This window comes from Bos grunniens, chromosome 7, assembly GCF_055505025.1.
Source record: "Bos grunniens cultivar Pamir isolate PY7600 chromosome 7, Bosgru_T2T1.0, whole genome shotgun sequence".
NCBI classification, from domain to species: Eukaryota; Metazoa; Chordata; class Mammalia; order Artiodactyla; family Bovidae; genus Bos; species Bos grunniens.
In genome coordinates this window covers 83,426,164-83,443,790 of record NC_141171.1, presented here as the reverse complement: position 1 = coordinate 83,443,790, position 17,627 = coordinate 83,426,164, and the positions used below count along the sequence as shown (strand labels likewise).

Genomic DNA, 17,627 nt, shown 5'->3' with positions numbered 1-17,627 from the left:
GATCAAATTGCCAACATCTGCTGGATCATCGAAAAAGCAAGAGAGTTCCAGAAAAACATCTATTTCTGCTTTATTGACTATGCCAAAGCCTTTGACTGTGTGGATCACAATAAACTGTGCAAAATTCTGAAAGAAATGGAAATACCAGACCACCTGACCTGCCTCTTGAGAAACTTGTATGCAGGTCAGGAAGCAATAGTTAGGACTGGACGTGGAACAACAGACTGGTTCCAAAAGGAAAAGGAGTACGTCAAGGCTGTATATTGTGACCCTGCTTATTTAACTTATAGGCAGAGTACATCATGCAATATGCTGGGCTGGATGAAGCACAAGCTGGAATCAGGACTGCCGGGAGAAATATCAATAACCTCAGGTATGCAGATGACATCACCCTTATGGCAGAAAGTGAAGAGGAACTAAAAAGCCTCTTGATGAAAGTGAAAGAGGAGAGTGAAAAAGTTGGCTTAAAGCTCAACATTCAGAAAATGAAGATCATGGCATCTGGTCCCATCACTTCATGGGAAATAGACGAGGAAACAGTGGAAACAGTGTCAGACTTAATTTTTGGGGGCTTCAAAATCACTGCAGATGGTGATTGCAGCCATGAAATTAAAAGACGCTTACTCCTTGGAAGGAAAGTTTTGACCAACCTAGATAGCATATTGAAAAGCAGAGACAGACATTACTTTGCCAACAAAGGTCTGTCTAGTCAAGGCTATGGTTTTTCCAGTGGTCATGTATGGATGTGAGAGTTGGACTGTGAAGAAGGCTGAGCGCCAAAGAATTGATGCTTTTGAACTGTGGTGCTGGAGAAGACTCTTGAGAGTCCCTTGGACTGCAAGGAGATCCAACCAGTCCATTCTAAAGGAGATCAGTCCTGGGTGTTCATTGGAAGGACTGATGCTAAAGCTGAAACTCCAGTACTTTGGCCACCTCATGCAAAGAGTTGACTCATTGGAAAAGACTCTGATGCTGGGAGGGATTGGGGCAGGAGGAGAAGGGGATGACAGAGGATGAGATGGCTGGATGGCATCATCGACTCAATGCACATGAGTTTGGGTGAACTCTGGGAGTTGGTGATGGACAGGGAGGCCTGGCATGCTGCAATACATGGGGTTGCAAAGAGGTGGACATGACTGAACAACTGAACTGAACTGAGAAACAAAATGTGGCTTAAAGCACAGACACTGGGTTTTGAAAAATTTAACCTTTAATTAATTTTAGAGAATTGTCATCAGTCATGTGATAGTCAGTAAACATTCTTTAAATCAGATAACATTCATGGGAAAAGGAATCCACATATTTGTCGACGTGCTATTACACAAGATATTGTATATGTCGTTTGAAGGGATTAAAGACACAGGAAATCCCACCAAAATTTAAGCATATTTTTATGGTTTTCAGGATGTCAGATCTCATTCTTTCCCCATGACAGAGCAGTAAGACTTTAATTAGAGTGAGAAAGAGATTCTAAAAAATTTCTGGATGTCTGAGTCTTCAAAATATACAAAAGATCGAATGTGTTATTTTGTTTGACAGGCACAGTATGGCCGCAGGTCAACATAGGAAGATCAGCCTAGTTATTTTTTTTAACTTTTCACAGCTCAGAGTTAAATGGCCCTGTGTTTCCAAAGAAGCTCTTTTAATTTAGAATTCTAGAAATTGCCATCAAGCCTTAAAGCAAATGACGGTCACAGGTTTTAAGGGATTTCTGTCAAGACATTTCTACTTATTTATTTTTAGATTATAAAATAAAAGTGGCTATATATATAGAAAACCCTGAGGATTCCATAAAAATATATTAGAACTAAGAGATAATTTCAACGAGCTTGTAGGATAAAATATACAAGGCCAATTTATTTCTACACACTTCCAATGAACAATTAGAAAAAGAAAGAAAATTACATTTACATCAAAAGAGAAAAATATGTAGGTTAAATTTAACAAAAGTAATGCAAAATCTATACTATGAAAGCTCTGAAACTATAAAACACTGCTGAAAGAAAATAAAGACGATCTAAACAAAAGATGAAAAAATATCCCATGTTTACAGATCTAATCTGAAGACTCAATATTGTCAAGATGACAATACACCTCAAATTGATCTGGCAATTCAATTCAAACTCAGCTGGATTTTTTGCAGAAATTGACAAATGGATCCCAAAAATCATGTAGGAATTGAAGGGGTCCAGAAGAGGTAAAACAATTTTGAAAAAGAGGAACACAGTTGGGAGTCTCATATTTTCCAATTTCAAAATTTACTACAAAGCAATAGTAATCAAAACAATGTGATAGTGACATAAGCATAGTCATACGGATCAATGGGACAGAGTCCAGAAACCAACCCATATATTTATGATCAATAGATTTTCACCGGGGTGTCAAGGCCATTAAAATGAGGAAAGAATAGTCTTTCTAACAAATAGTGATGGCATAATTGAATGCTCACATACCAAAGAATGGACTTGGATTCTTATGCCATATACAAAAGCATTTCCCTGGTGGCTCAGATGGTAAAGAATCTGCCTGTAATGCAGGAGACCCCAGTTCAATTCCTGGGTCAGGAAAATTCCCCTGGAGAAGGGAGTGGCTACATACCCTAGTATTCTGACTTGGAGAGTTCCATGGACTGTATAGTCCATGGGGTCGTAAAGAGTCAGATACAACTGAGTGACTTTCACTTTCACTTTCGACCCCATGGACTGTACCCCACCAGCCTCTTCTGTCCATGGAATTCTCCAGGTAAGAATACTGGAGTGGGTAGCCATTCCCTTCTCCAGGGGATTTTCCTGACCCAGGGATCGAACCGGGGTCTCCTGTATTACAGGCAGATTCTTTACGATCTGAGCCACCAGGGAAATCCCTTTGTATATGGCATAAGAATCCAAATCCATTCTTTGGTGTGTGGGTATTCAATCATGCCAGCACTATTTATTAAAAAGGACTATTCTTTCCCCATTAGTGGCCTTGGCACCCTGGTGAAAATCTATTGATCATAAATATATGGGTTTGCTTCTGGACTCTGCCCCACTGACCTGTATGACTATGCTTACGTCACTGCAACAGTGTTTGGATTACTATTGCTTTGTTGTAAATTTTGAAATTGGAAAATATGAGACTCCCAACTGTGTTCTTCTTTTTCAAAATTGTTTTACTTCTTCTGCAAAGAGTTGCCATATACAAAATATAACTCAAAATAGATAAAAATAAAAGTTAAAACTTCTACAGTTCTTAGAAACAAACACAGAAATAAGTCTTCATGACTAGGGATTTAGCACTGTTTTCTTAGATGTGACACCAAAAGCACAAATTATCAAAGAAAAACTAGATATTGGATTTCATAAAAATTAAAAACTTTGTTCATCAAAAGGTCCTATTGAAAAAGTAAAAATGCAAATCAGAGAATGGGAGAAAATATTTACAAATCATATATCTGAATAGACACTCTTGAATCGAGAGTATACAAAGAATTCCTATAACTCAGTAATAAAAAGGCGAATACCCAATTAAAAATGAGCAAAGCTTCTGAACAGATAATTCTCCAAGAAAATTATGTACATAGTCAACAGTCATAGGAAAAGTTGCTCAACATCTCTAGCTATCAGGGAAATACAAATCAAAACCACACACAGGTAGTATTGCACACATTAGGATGGTTATAATCAAAAAATCAGATTAAAACAAGTGTTGGCAGGAATGAAAGAATCGGGACCCTAAGGTACTTCTGGTAAAAATTTCAAAACAGTTCCTCAAAATGTTAAAAATAGAGTTGTCATTTAACCCAGCAATCCCAATCACTGTAATCCAAACAGGGATGCAATCATTACTCAGATAAGAATTAGGATATTTTCATGTGAAAAATCAGAGATTTGGGGGAGCATTAAGAGTACTTTGCACCCTCCTGGTTTGTAAGACTGCCTGTTGCTCTACTGGGGAATCTTTGGTGGTCCTGAAAAGCTACTCAAGAAGGACAGTAAAAAAAGGGTATACCCAGTCACTTAACTTCTGTTCCTTAGTATCTTCATGTATAAAAAGGAAGGTTTTACAAAAATCCCTGTCAAGGTTTTCTGAGAATTAAGTTAAAGGACAGTACAATCATACAACAAATAGTTTTTTTTCTTATTCTACCCATGGAGCTACTTCACAGTCAATCTATTCAAGTCATACTGACAGAGGACATCATTTTCCAGAGGTTCTGCCAGGGTCCACGCCTGGACACCTTCCTCAGTGACTCTTAGCGAGACATTCAAACACTTAAACAAAAAGAACTCCAAGTTCAATTTCAAACCCTTAGCAAGGTGCGTTCATGTCTAAAGCCTATTTGGGAACCCACAGCCTTAACTGTGATCTACGATTCTGGGAGTTCTGTAGAGAGTAAAAAGTTCCGGCATCTTCAGGCACCGACATCAATCCATGTGGAAAGATTCTATAATCCGGAATCAATATTTGAAACCATCTGCTGAACCACAGTGTGCAGGAAGCTATTCTAGTTGACATGGGGCATTTTAACTGAATCAACCCAATTATCACTAATTCTTAAATAACTCCCAGCAGTAAAGTAATCTGTAGATTACACACTTCAAATTCCATTAATATTAAAAGTCAATCTGAGAATCCACAGGCAGGAAATCACACAATTTACAGATTTGGTATCTGATTTTGATCCTATCAAATCCTCTAAAGAAGTTGGAATTAAGCCCTGCTCTAAGACCTGTTTAATGATATTCAGGTTTTTACCTGAATATTTTTAGGTTTTCATATTGAACCTGCATCTCCTGCATTGGCAGGCAGATTCTTTATGGACTGAGCCACCTGAGAAGCTTACATATATAAAGGAGCTCATAAGACAAAAAGGAAAAGTTGTTTTTCGTTCTAGGTCAAACACCTGGATGACATGGAATCATTAGACAAGTCATAGAGGTGACAGAGTTATCCTGATTTTGAAATAAGGAAGCAGTAGAAAAATAAGCCTATGATTTGTGAATAGGTACAAAGGGACCAATCCCAGAAAAGACAATTGGCTGGGGAGGCAAAAAAGCGAAATGACTGGAGAGGCGAGAAAGAATAAAGGAGTATCTCTAGGAAAAAGTTATTTCTAAGAGACACCACAGAAAAGAGTGAAAGGAGAAATTCAAAGAGAAAAACTAGCACCTTGGTGATCCAATGAAAAAAATAGATCCTTAGTAAGTCTTGTGAACAAAATTTGGCATTTGTTTTCAAGTACTGTAGAAATGGTAGGGTGGTGGAGGCGGTTTCCGAAAGAGACAAAGTTTGGAAAAAAACTGCAATTACCACCGTGTAGTTCTTGAGTTCTGCTATGTGTCTGATACTGGAATAGATTCTTCACTGTGGTTGGAGAGTTATAGAAGATGGTTATTGCCTTATTTCTATCAGGATCTTACAAAAGTTTTTTCGGAAATAAAAATATTAGGTAATAGTTTGTGTATGATGAATATAAAACAACCAGAAAGAAGAATTCAACACCAGATATGTGGCCCTAACTCGAAGAAAGGTGGGAGTTCAAAATCAGAAAATGGCAGTGTGAGCTGGAAGGGCCAAAGATGGGCTCTTGAAGGCAGTCTGCTCACAGGCATAGGGGAGAGTGGAATGCTGGGAAGATGAGAGGTTTGTTCTCAGAGAGGCTCAAAGCACAGCTGTTGGCAGGAGCTAGGGACAGCTGGTGCATATAAGCAAGGTCATATCAGAGAGAGGGAAACACAGCTGAAAAGTTTATACTCCTGAGCCAGGATTGAGGTTCTTGATTGAGCCAGCAGCATTTGCTTGAGGAGGAAGGCAACGGGAAATTCACACCATACCATGCTGAGTAGGCGAATGATATGGCCATGGTGATTGCCTGTTTTGATGGTCATAAAACAGATTCCTTGAAGAACTATTAAAGGCTTGGGGATTACTTGCGAGGTAAGACAGAAAACCAGAGATGAGACACCAAAATGATTCACAAACCAGAAATGCAGGTATGGAATTCAGAAGAGAGTTTGGGGCTAGACATGCAAAACTAAAAATTATCATTTTCATTTTTCTTTTTTTTTGTTCTCTTGGTGTCTTTTCATGTCCTGTTCATCCCTCAAGGCACTTGACTTACTTACATACAAAAGAGCAAAAATGAAATCAATTAAGAATTCAGCAGAAATAAGAACCTTTTAAAAATCTATAAACTATAATAACTACTATTTATTGAGCACTTACTTTGTGCCACACATTGTGACAAACACTTTACACCTTAACTCATTTTATCTTCATACTGTGATGAAAAGGGAATTATCCTTACAGACCCCATTTCACAATAAATGTCATTATAAACATATTGAATATCCTCTGAAACTAAGTTTCTTCTGTGAAACAAATTGAAGCTTTGTAACTGCTGACACAAATCTCAGCCAGTGCTTGAATTCGTGTTTATATCAATTCTTTCATCTTTGTCTTCCAACTTCTATGTGGTAAGACAAAAAAATTTCAGATTCTGTCGTTTTAGTATAAATACCTTAACTAAAGTTATGCTGTGTTACACACTTCAAGTTTTCAGTTATCAAATACATGAACATATATCCCAAGTAAATACATAACTATATAAAACACAGTTGGGTTACCCTGGAGCAGAGACTGGTTTTACGAATAACAGTTGCCCTAGAAGTGACGATGTTTATGGAGGTGGAGAAGAACTCCTATATGACTAACACATCCCTCTCATTGTGGTGTATGCCTAGATCCTCAAAATGGCTCTTCTGACAGCTCAGTTTTCCCCAAACATTAGTTATGATACTCTGAACAGATTTTAGGAAGCCAGCTTTGATGGTACAACACGGCTAGGAATCCTTGGCAGGGCTTTTCCCACCAAGACCCTGTCAAAAGTATCTCACACTGAATTTGTGGAGGGCATGGAATTTCTGGAGCTTCTGCACAAAGTCCTCTAGACTTCAAAGAAGTAGCGATTCTGTAGCCTTAGAGAGTGGGGTTTCAGTACCTTCATCAGGATAAGACTAAAGAAGAGACATGCAGAGGGACCCCTAGGCATGCTTTCTGGGAGAACTGTAAATACATAATCCTAACTTTCCATCACAAAGGTTGGCTTGTGATGTTAACGTTTATTCCCATTGGGATCAAATTGTCCACAGATTTATACCTGAAAGCCACTATTTCAATCACACTTGGTAAAGATTACCAATTACAACTTATATATACTTTTGCAAAATCTGTCTCTGATTTAGTTCCAGTATTACCAACATTCCAGAAATTTCTATTGCTATCACTCTAATAGACATTATTCCAAAAGAAAACAACACTGATAAAATAAATTTCACTGAATTTAGGTACAAATTTCCATCTTACTGAGATAGCAATAACAAAATTTGTTTCCTAGAATCAGAATCTCCTATCAACCATCTCTTATCCTATGAAAAAAGTTAACTAAATTTAAAATTCAACTTAAGGAAGGAGATAAGCTATATCTCATAGCTTGAATTTTCTAGATTATTTTCCCTTTACCTTTGTGAAAAATGTAAATTGTTAGTATCTGAAATTATGGTTTAGAAAACACATGTATCAATCTTAAATAACAGTCATAATAAGAATATGAATAATAAGAAGGTTAAGATGCTAGAGAACCACACTAAAGAAACCTTCTTGGAATCAGGCTATCCTATTCACATTTAGGACACCAGGCAAATATAAGCTGCTTATTTTCTAGCTTTCGGTCACTGAGGTTGTTTATTCAATTCATAGAATCAGAGAATTTAATTATGTTGGGAGGGACTATGGAAATTTTCTAGTCCAACCTCCTCATTTTAAGCATAAGAAAATTGAGATCATTCTTTTACGGGTACCCAGCTAAAATTAAATGTATAACTCAATGCGATACCTCTATTTATATATTGAGGCCTCTAAGATAGCTATTGTTACAAGTGAACTTCCATTTCAAAAGTCACAGAAACTTCTACTCCATGTGTCTTATAATAAAATTATTATGTCCTTAGGTAACATTGCCAGAAGAGAACTCAAACTTACTATCTCTAAGAGTCTCACTCTGTCACTGAGGAGGAAATGACGATGCCAGAATCAATCAGGCTCTAAGAATCTCTAAAGCAAGGCTTACATCTTACCTGACTTCATAGTTCTAACAAGCAGAGCATCTATCACACAGTGGGTGTTTTGTATTTTTTTTTTGCGTGCTGATTGATTGAATGAATAAATGATTGCTTTAAAAATTAGTGTAGCAATATTGCTTTAAATATTTGTAATTAACCTCCAATTAAAAAAATAAATTTATATTAAAAAAAATAAATATTAGTGTAGCAAAGTGAACACAAGGAGAAGCAAACCATGAAAATCCTTCCTTGGCTAGTTTGTGTCATTCAGTTGCACTTTGGGATGTTTATCAGTACTTGGATTCACAGTGGTTTGTCATCACAGGACTTTACCTGAAGTCCTTACAAGAATAGGTACCGCCCTTACAGGCTTCTATTCTTAATGCTCTAAAAGTGTATTGGAAACGTTCCAGTGGCAGCATGACTGAAAGCAAACCTGCCATTAACTAAAGACATTTCAAACCTACATAACCATTTACACAGCCCTCCTTCTCTTTCCACTTTAATTTAAGCTTATTTCACCACAGAATCATACGGTTATTTAAACTAAACGTTGCTGTTTGGAATCCAAACAAGCATGGAGACTCACTCTATCCCCACGTGCTCCCAGTGTTTCCTCGATTTTCTCGGGTCAAATGAAGCTATAGAAATGTGAACATCTTACCATCCAGATGGTCCACGTAACAATACACATCGTAAGTTTCATGAGGAGCACGGAATCCGTAGGTCCGGACTCCTTCCTTCCCCATCATGTCTCCATAGCAGCCTTCTCGGGGAACCCGGATGGGATACCTGGGAAAATAAAGGACTAGGAAGTAGCACTATATTCTCACTCCCCACGTGATGAACTAAAGCCGGTAGCCCCCAGACCACTCACCTAACAGTCTGATCTGACAGCCAGCCTGCATCACACTGCTCAAAACCATCTTCATAGGCGGCATGCAGCTGCTCTGGGGTGGCTATGACGGCCCCGATGTCCACACAAGCCTTCTGTGCCATCTCAAAGTTCAGGGTGTACCTGCTGGTTGCCGCCCTGTAGTGAAACACAACCCCTGCAAAGATAGCAGCGAACAATTACAGGCGAGTTCAGGTCTCCCCTCGTACTGTGCAGTTTCTCATTGGAGCAGTATGTCAAATGACTTGCTAACACGGTCTTAAGACCATGACAATCTTTTTAATTTTACTTCATACAGCATTATGCAAAATTATGGTGATCTGAGGAACCCCAGAAATGCTATTCACTCAGGTATCCCATTCTGCTCCATTAAAGTTTCCTAGTCAGGAGTTTTCTGTTCCCATGGAAACCGTCTGAAAAAAAGATTTAAGCCGCTAAATCCCATATGGTGACTAGTGGTCCTAATTATAGGTAGTATTCAGGCTATCATGGCTTCCCAGGTGCTTCAATGGATAAACAATCTGCCTGCAATGCAGGAGATGCAGGTTCAATCCCTGGGTAGGGACGATTCCCTGGAGGAGGGCATGGCAACCAACTCCAGTATTCTTGGCTGGAGAATCCCATGGACAGAGGAGCCTAGCGGGCTACAGTCCATGGGGTTGCAAAACAGTCTGGCACGGCTGAAGCAACTGACCATGCGCGCACAGGCTATCAGGGGACCACGGACGACTAAAGGCAGTAGGTGCTGCAGGAGACACAAAGAGTTAAGGAGGTCACGAGATCAACTCCTCTCCATGTTTGTACTCAGGGCCAACTCAATAGAAGCATATAGAACCTTCACCAATACCACTTCCTCCAAACATGAAATATTGTGATATTTACTTACCGAGACAATATATTATAATGGAAAAGACACTAGAGTATATAAGAGAAGGCCTATTCTAATTCTTGATTTGCTCCTTAATCATATATAAGCCTTAATTTCCTCCTCTATAAAGTATACCTAACAGTGCTTATGCTGTTTTATTGAAATGAAGATCAAATTAGATAAAGAATTTTAAAATATCTTAAAATGTTGGATAGGCTACTATAATAAATGTTTATCATATTCACTAACTGATCTGCATAATGTAGAATCTCCACTTTGACAGGTAAAATGTATGATTTTTATCCCAAAGAAGGCCTGAAATAAAGTTCTCCAGACTCCCGCGGGTAGAAGCCAGGCATCCTGATATGTGCTTCAAATTCCACTTTGTCGTATTTTAGGAGTTGCATAAACTAGTGGTTCTTGAACTGTGTTTCAGGGTCAAAGAACTGTCAAAAGCCTGAGGAAAGAGCAACTGAGGGGGTGAAGCTTGGGGCCCTCCTCCCACTTGAGCAAGGGCATCTCCATTTTTAACTGGAGTAAATATGGTGACTCATTTTCATCAGACAGCAAAGTGAGTCAAGCTAATGTGCCTAGGAAGTCACTGGAAAATAGAAATTGGAGTAATTGGGTTTTATGGGTGAGATTTTATTGTCATATCATTAACACCACATATTTATTATGTGGAATTAATTTTGGTTTCCAAGATATCTTTCACTTTCCTTTTATTCCTAGTAATTTCTTAGAGTTGACAACAGCCTCCCTCCGTCTCTCTCTCTCTCACACACACAGCTTGACTTCTAGCTATTAAATTGTTTTCCACATGCCTATCCTCGCTTCTGTCTTCCAAAACAGGTATGTGCCAATAAAGCATCTACAGGGGACAGACTACGCATGTCATCAATAAGCACCTCTGATCAGTGTCAATACAAAAAGGCCTGCACAGGTACCAAGCGGATGCACTGACAACTAATACTTATTTCCCATTTCTGATATTTCAAAGAACAAAAAAACAAAAAAACAGCGAATGCTTTTCATAAAATCTATACCTTTACAGAACAACTTTAAAATTTCCAGGAAGTATATATGGTCCTATAAGTATGTTTATAATGATCTCTAAGACTTGAGCAAGACTTTGCATGGTTTTAAATTAGTCTTCTGCTGATCAAAGCTTCAAAGAGCCTTCTTGGTAATTAAAAATCTTCCTTGTGCACTGAGGACTGGCAGTAAGGGGGCACAAAGGGGCCTCCATGACCAAGGCAGGGAATATCAGGCTGTATAAGTATCTATAATTGCTGGATAATTTGAAGACCTCATGGGGCTAAGGAGATTAAGTGGAGAATTTTCATTGTTTCAGAGAGGCAAGGGGCAAATCCACTGCTAATTCTTTAATGATGAAGATTTAAGAAGTTGTTAAACTTCTGGGATTTAATATATATATATAATATATGTATAATGCGTATCTAAGTTTATATATTTTATTTATATATATATATATATATATATAATGTTACATTACACAAAAAGAGGAAGAGATATATCAGTAGAAAAAACAATCCAAGACTAATCAAAGTAAATGATAAAAAAAATTAAGAGCAAAGAGCCCAGGGTGTTCAGTGGATGCCTGGAAAACATAAAAATAGATTTATAGAAGACAGGAATAGGATCTGAATGGGAAAGGATGTTCAGAAAATTAATCTGTCACATCTGAAATTCAGAGTATTTCCTTTTGGCTACACAAGAAAGAGTTTTAATAAAACCCTTTGTATATGTTTCTGAAAGGTAAATATTTTATAGGGAAATGGAGGGTTGGAAGAAAAATCTGTTCCATCATGTCTGGGTATGAGAATTTTGCTTAATAACTTGCCAAAATATTCTGCTTCCAGGAGCTGTGGCATTATGTGTGTACCCAATTAAAGCAATTTTTCTTTGCTTTGTCTCCTAACTTAAATTCAAATGACATACAAACTACCACTGAAAGGGGGCTGAAACTAAAATGTCTCATCGCAAGACAGTGGGTGACTAGTGTACTGACCTTAAAAAAATACACCGAATTCTTGTTTTGATCCAATTCAAATGTTTATTGAGTCCTTGCCTTTTCAAAGCACTATGATATTAATATATACCATGGACTTATTAGGTGCCTTATTTATTCAATGTAAGTTAAGATATAACTTATATTTCTTAAAAGCAAACTCAAACATTTTAATAATCATGCTAGGAGAGTGAGAAAAAGGGTTTGTGTGTGTGTGTATGTATATATGTGTATATGTGTGTTTATGTATGCATGTGAGTATACATGCACATATGCACATATTAAAAAAAATTAAACTGTAGATCAGCCTTTGCAGTCTTCAAAAATAATTGCTGATAGGTCTCAATAATGAAGTAATGATTCTTGAGCTATATACCATGTCTTGAGGTATTCATTATATCTGGTATAAAGTCACCTTCCTTGACTCCTGACCAATTAACAGCTCATTTTTAGTAACGGACATGGACTATTGGGTCGATTGGTGTGTGTTTTCCCTCTGTTCAAACCCTGAGCAATGGCTACTTTTGAATCTTGTTTCACCACACTTCTGAACCAGGTATCCTGTAGTACCAGCTTCTTCTAGATTCGCAAGCCTTACCCTCCACGGTCAGTGACACCGTGTCCTGTGTGTCTTCAATCCCGTACATGACGTCACAGCGGTAGCGGCCTGCATCACTGGCCAGCAGTTTGACCATGGTGAGTGAGGCATCGCCCACGTCCTCGGGATGTGTAGGCACCGACACTCTCCCTTTGTAGTCTTGACCGATCTTGATATTCCCATTTTGGGCCACGAGAACAGTAGTCTCCTTTAAATCTTTTCCCGTCTTGTCCAATTCAATCTTAGACCATTTGATTCGCAGAAATTCACTGGTGGTGTTATAACTGGGTGGTAAGGTAGGCATGGTTGAGAAATGACAAGGTAGGTTGACTTTTCCAGAGAGAGAGCCCTTAACAGGTGGGCTTTTTTCCATGTTGACTACAGGAAAAAGAAAATACAAAATCGACAAGCTGAGTCTATTAAATAAGTGAAAGGATAAGAACCATTACAGGGATTTGGTTACATCTTCAGTATGTAAAATAATAAGGATGATTTTATATATAGAGAATAGTATATCATTTCAATAATGTTTTATAACAAAGACAGGAATTAATAATGCTCATTAAAAGTTGTTTTTGTTTTTATTTTTTAAAGTTTTTATTTTATACTGGAGTATAGCTGGTCAACAACATTGTGATAGTTTCAGGTGGACAGCAAAGGTACACAGCCAACATATACATGTATCCACTCTCCCCAAACTCCCCTCCTATCCAGGCTGCCACATAATACTGAGCAGAGTTCTCTGTGCGATACAGTAGGACCTTGTTGGCTCCCATTTTAATTATAGCAGTGTGTATATGTCAATCCCAAACTCCCTATCACTTTCCCCCTATTTTCCCCCATGCCAAGCAAAAGTTTATTCTCTAGTCTGCGAGTCTGCTTCTGTTTTATAAATAAGTTCATTTGTATAATTTCTTTTTAGATTCCATATACACCCTCATCCGGATATATTTATAACACTTTTCTTATATGATATTTCTCCTTCTCTGTCTGATTTCACTAACTTGGACAATCTCTAGGCCCATCCATGTTGCTGCAAATGGATAATGCTCATTTTTAGGTGCTAAAATATGAGCATTCATTTTAAAGTTTTTGTAACTTAGATTTTAACATGAACAAAACCAGTGATAAAATAAGGCCATTGTAGGAAGGCAAGAAATCAAGGGTGGGAGGAACCTAGACTAAGCAATACAGGTTAGGAAGAATAGTTAAAAAGCAGATTTAAGTCAACAGGTGAGAAGAAGAAAAATGATTAAGATAACTACCACATTACTTTAGAGGAAATGAAAACAACTTCAGGAGGAAGTGAAAATTATCAAAAGTATTTCAGTAGACTGGAGCAGGGAAATGTCTAACACTTGAAGGACCCACTATGGTTCAGTGAATCAAAGGCTTTCATCGTAATGACAAATCCAGCTGCAGTCGCTTTGCAGCGAAACATTACCTCTCCATTATATCCTGGGGGGTAATGTTGGCTTCTGTTCACCTAACCCTCCTAAGCCTGGCTTCCCAGGTGGCTCAGTGGTAAAGAATCCGCCTACAATACAGGAGATGTGGGTTTGATCCCTGGGTCGGGAAGATCCCCTGGAGGAGGGCATAGCAACCCAGTCCAGCATTCTTGCCTGGAGAATCCCATGAACAGAGGAGCCCGGCGGGTTACAGTCCATAGGGTCTCAAGAGTCTGACATGACTGAGTGACTGAACATGCACACATGCAACCCTTCTAAAGTCTTAATCTACAGAATGCCTTTCTGCTTAAGCCCTTAAACTTTTAATGAGAAAGAACACTTCAACTATAATTTAACACCATTACATGCAAATAAATAAATAAATAAATAAAACCCACATTCTTTCACTTATATAGGGATCTATACCTCTCCTCCCCATCTTGCACCCATCTCCCAGTCTCTCCTAGTTGGCGAGACAATGTGTTGGTTCAGTTCAGTAATAGAATATAAATTATAGTGCGCAGAGAACTCCCAGTTCATGCAAATATGATGAACAGTAATAGTAACCTCTAGGTGGAGTAAAATAATATTTCTTAATTGACAAAATAATATGTAGCTAACACTTGGTATGTTAGTGGTTAAAGGCATTAGTAACACACGTCTCAATATGAACATGCATTAGAAATGATACAGATGCTAAAGACTAAAATTTAACTTCAAAAGGACTGGATCCCATTAGGCAGCTAAAGACAACAAAAAGGTATTTTGTACTTTTTTTTTATTTTGGCAGAGAATAGGGGTCCTGAGAATGGGGTCACAAAGAGTTGGACACAACTGAGCAACTGAACTAAACTGAACTGAGGGGTCCTGAGAAGGAAAGAGGTGAGAATTTTATGAACTAAGAATGTCTTAATTTGTACCCATCATATGTTCTAGGAATTCCTATATTCCTTTCTGAAAATGATTAAACTCACAAATAAAAGATGGCTTTTTAAAGGGAGAATAAACATCTTTACCATTGACATCAATTGTGGTATAAATTTATAAGACTCTTTGATTCAGCCCAATCAATTCAATTGGGAGGTTTTTTACACTTAGAGCATTTCTCCAGAATTGTGCTGTAATGAAAAGATATATTGGAATAATATAATGTCAAAAGGCAATTTTCCAAGAGTTATTTATTGTTCTGGATATTTACAGATGCAAGAGAATTAAAAGCTGCAGTTGTATGTAAATATATATTCATGGAGAATCCAGTCTTATCAACAAGATTAACAAAAAGCTGTGTGGCCAAGTCTTTTGTGTATGAAATCTTGGGTCTTAATGCACTGGGTAATGAGAACTAAGTTTATCAAATACAAATATTTTAAGAAAGAAATTTAGTACCACAGAGGATAATGTTTATCGGCTATGCATGTTAAAAAAAAAATGCTACCTGCAAGAACTTGTCTGAAATTCTGACAGTGCAAGAAATAAAAATGAATGCTTACAACAGTTCACCATTCAAGTTTGTGGTCTAAATGAGTACTGTAAGGGAGAGCACTCCAAATAATGAATAATCAATTATGCTTCATTCTATGTCAGTAAATTCTGCAGAGCAAGAATGATGCAAATTCTATCTACAAAATTTAATCAAACACACACAGACCTTGGCCTAGAAGTACCAGAGTGAGACTAGGGGAATTTATCGCCCTCTCAAGTATTAATATCACTCCCTCATTCATTCATTTACTTGTGACTGTGCATGACTCCATTTATTATATTAGAGGAATATCCGAATAACAGAGTCAGTGGTAAATAATCCATATGAAAGATATTGTTAAATCAAAGAGTTCCTTATGCATTAAAATAAAGCCAATAACCAAGAGACAAAGTGCTCATTAATTACTCACCTTTCAAGTGCCTAGACTTACATAGAAAAACCCTTAAGATGAGAGTACTTGTGTTGACCCAACTAGCTATTACTCTGTGCTTCACTGTGAACTTGGCAAATATATTTCATATGTATCTTACATTTTCAACTTCGTCCCTTTGAAAAAATGAAGCTTCTTCTGAAATTAGCCCCAAACTAATGATATTGCTTAATAGTGATCACCAATTTACAAAAAGCCTGATGCCTGGGGTAAAGTACAGGACACTGGTTGAGAGCATGGACAGTGGAACCAGATTGCCTGGGCTCACCTCCAGGCTCCATCACTAAATTGCTGTGTGATCTTCTACATTAGCTATGTTGATAAATCTTTTGGTACTATTGTTTCCTCATTTGCCAACTGGGGAGAATAAAGCACGTGTCTCATGGAAGAGTTAAGATTAAAAAAGGTTAACAAAGTAAAATACTTAGAAGAAAGCCCAACATGTAGAAATTAGTCAATATTGTTAGTGGTTATTACTATTTAAAATATCATCAAGGAGCTATACCATAAGCATTAGTTTCCCTATTATTTGTGTGAGTTCTTTCTTTAAGTGAAAGGGTGATGGTCCTGTTTCTCAAAGTCCTCCTGCTACTTTCTCTGTAATTTCCTTCTATTACAACCCAACCAAATCAACCCCCTTTTCTCCATCTCTTTTCTGTGTCCTCCCTCTTCACTCAATGCTGTTGTCCTTTCCTCTCTGTCACCTTTACTTCCTAGAAATGCTGAGGAGGACACCTTCTTGGCCATTGGATTGGTGGAGCCTAGACTCTGATGGTCATCCAAGTCATTCATTGTGGTATTCACTCATTATTTATTTATTCATTCACTTATTCACTCAAGCATAAATTGATTAAGTGCTAGCAGTGTGTCAGGAACTCTGCTAGAAGAGAAAAAAAAAAAAAAAAAAACAGCTCTCTTGAAGTCACAGTCTGCTTGGGAAAAAAAACAAGGAATAACTTATCCTCAATGAGTGGTATGGACTATAATAGCTGTCACAGGACAGGGGACAATGAGAACGTAGAGAAAGGGCTTTAAAACTGCCTGGAAACAATTTGGGGGATGAGAGGTGGGAGCCATCTCAGAAGTCAGCTCATCCTTGATTCCTCTCTCACCCTCACCACACCACATCCCATCCATGCGTTGGTCCTAATCCTCCATCTCCACCTATCCAGTTCACTTCCCTCCAGCTCTCCTGCCCCCACGTGATACAAGTGCCCCATCTCACACACGGGTGATCACAATAACCTCCTAAGTCATCTTCCTGGGGCCGCTCTTTCTCTCCTACAGTCAAACCAACGTAGAACAGCAAACATGGAACCTGGGAAGTATTCATCAACTTACCTTTCACTGGCTGAAAGCCTTTAGTGCTTCCTGGAAATAAAATCCATTTCTAAAGCTTACAATGCTTACATGGATAAGAATTGTATCAGTGGTAAAGCTCACACACTCCTGGGACAGCCTTGGTTCTTCTCCCAGTTCTGCTACTTACTAGTCTTGTGACTTTGAGCAAGTCACTTAGGTTCTCTGGATCTCAGTTTCCTCTATGGATAGTGAATGTTTCAATAAGCTAATGTTAAGTATTAAAACTGTTCCTGGCTCATAGGAAGCTCCTTCTTAAAAAAAAAAAATAATAATAATTTGTGTATAGTTGCTTTACAATGTTGTGTTAGTTTCTGCTGAAAAGTGAATCAGTTACTCCTATACACATATCTGCTCTCTTTTGGATTTCCTTTCTGTTTAGGTCATCACAGAGCATTGAGTAGAATTCTCT

The 17,627-nt window shown here is 37.9% G+C and overlaps 1 protein-coding gene across 4 annotated transcripts in view; it reads right to left on the bottom strand.

Annotated features, from left to right (window-relative positions):
* Positions 1-17,627, bottom strand: part of VCAN (versican) — a 120,295-nt gene that overhangs the window by 88,789 nt on the left and 13,879 nt on the right. For all 4 annotated transcript variants that reach the window (XM_086412877.1, XM_086412879.1, XM_086412878.1 and 1 more), the window contains exons 3-5: positions 12,496-12,873; positions 8,980-9,154; positions 8,767-8,894 (exon numbers count right to left, since the gene is read on the bottom strand). In XM_086412877.1, the coding sequence (XP_086269003.1) occupies positions 8,767-8,894; positions 8,980-9,154; positions 12,496-12,873 (681 nt within the window). The remainder of the gene's footprint in view (positions 1-8,766; positions 8,895-8,979; positions 9,155-12,495; positions 12,874-17,627) is intronic.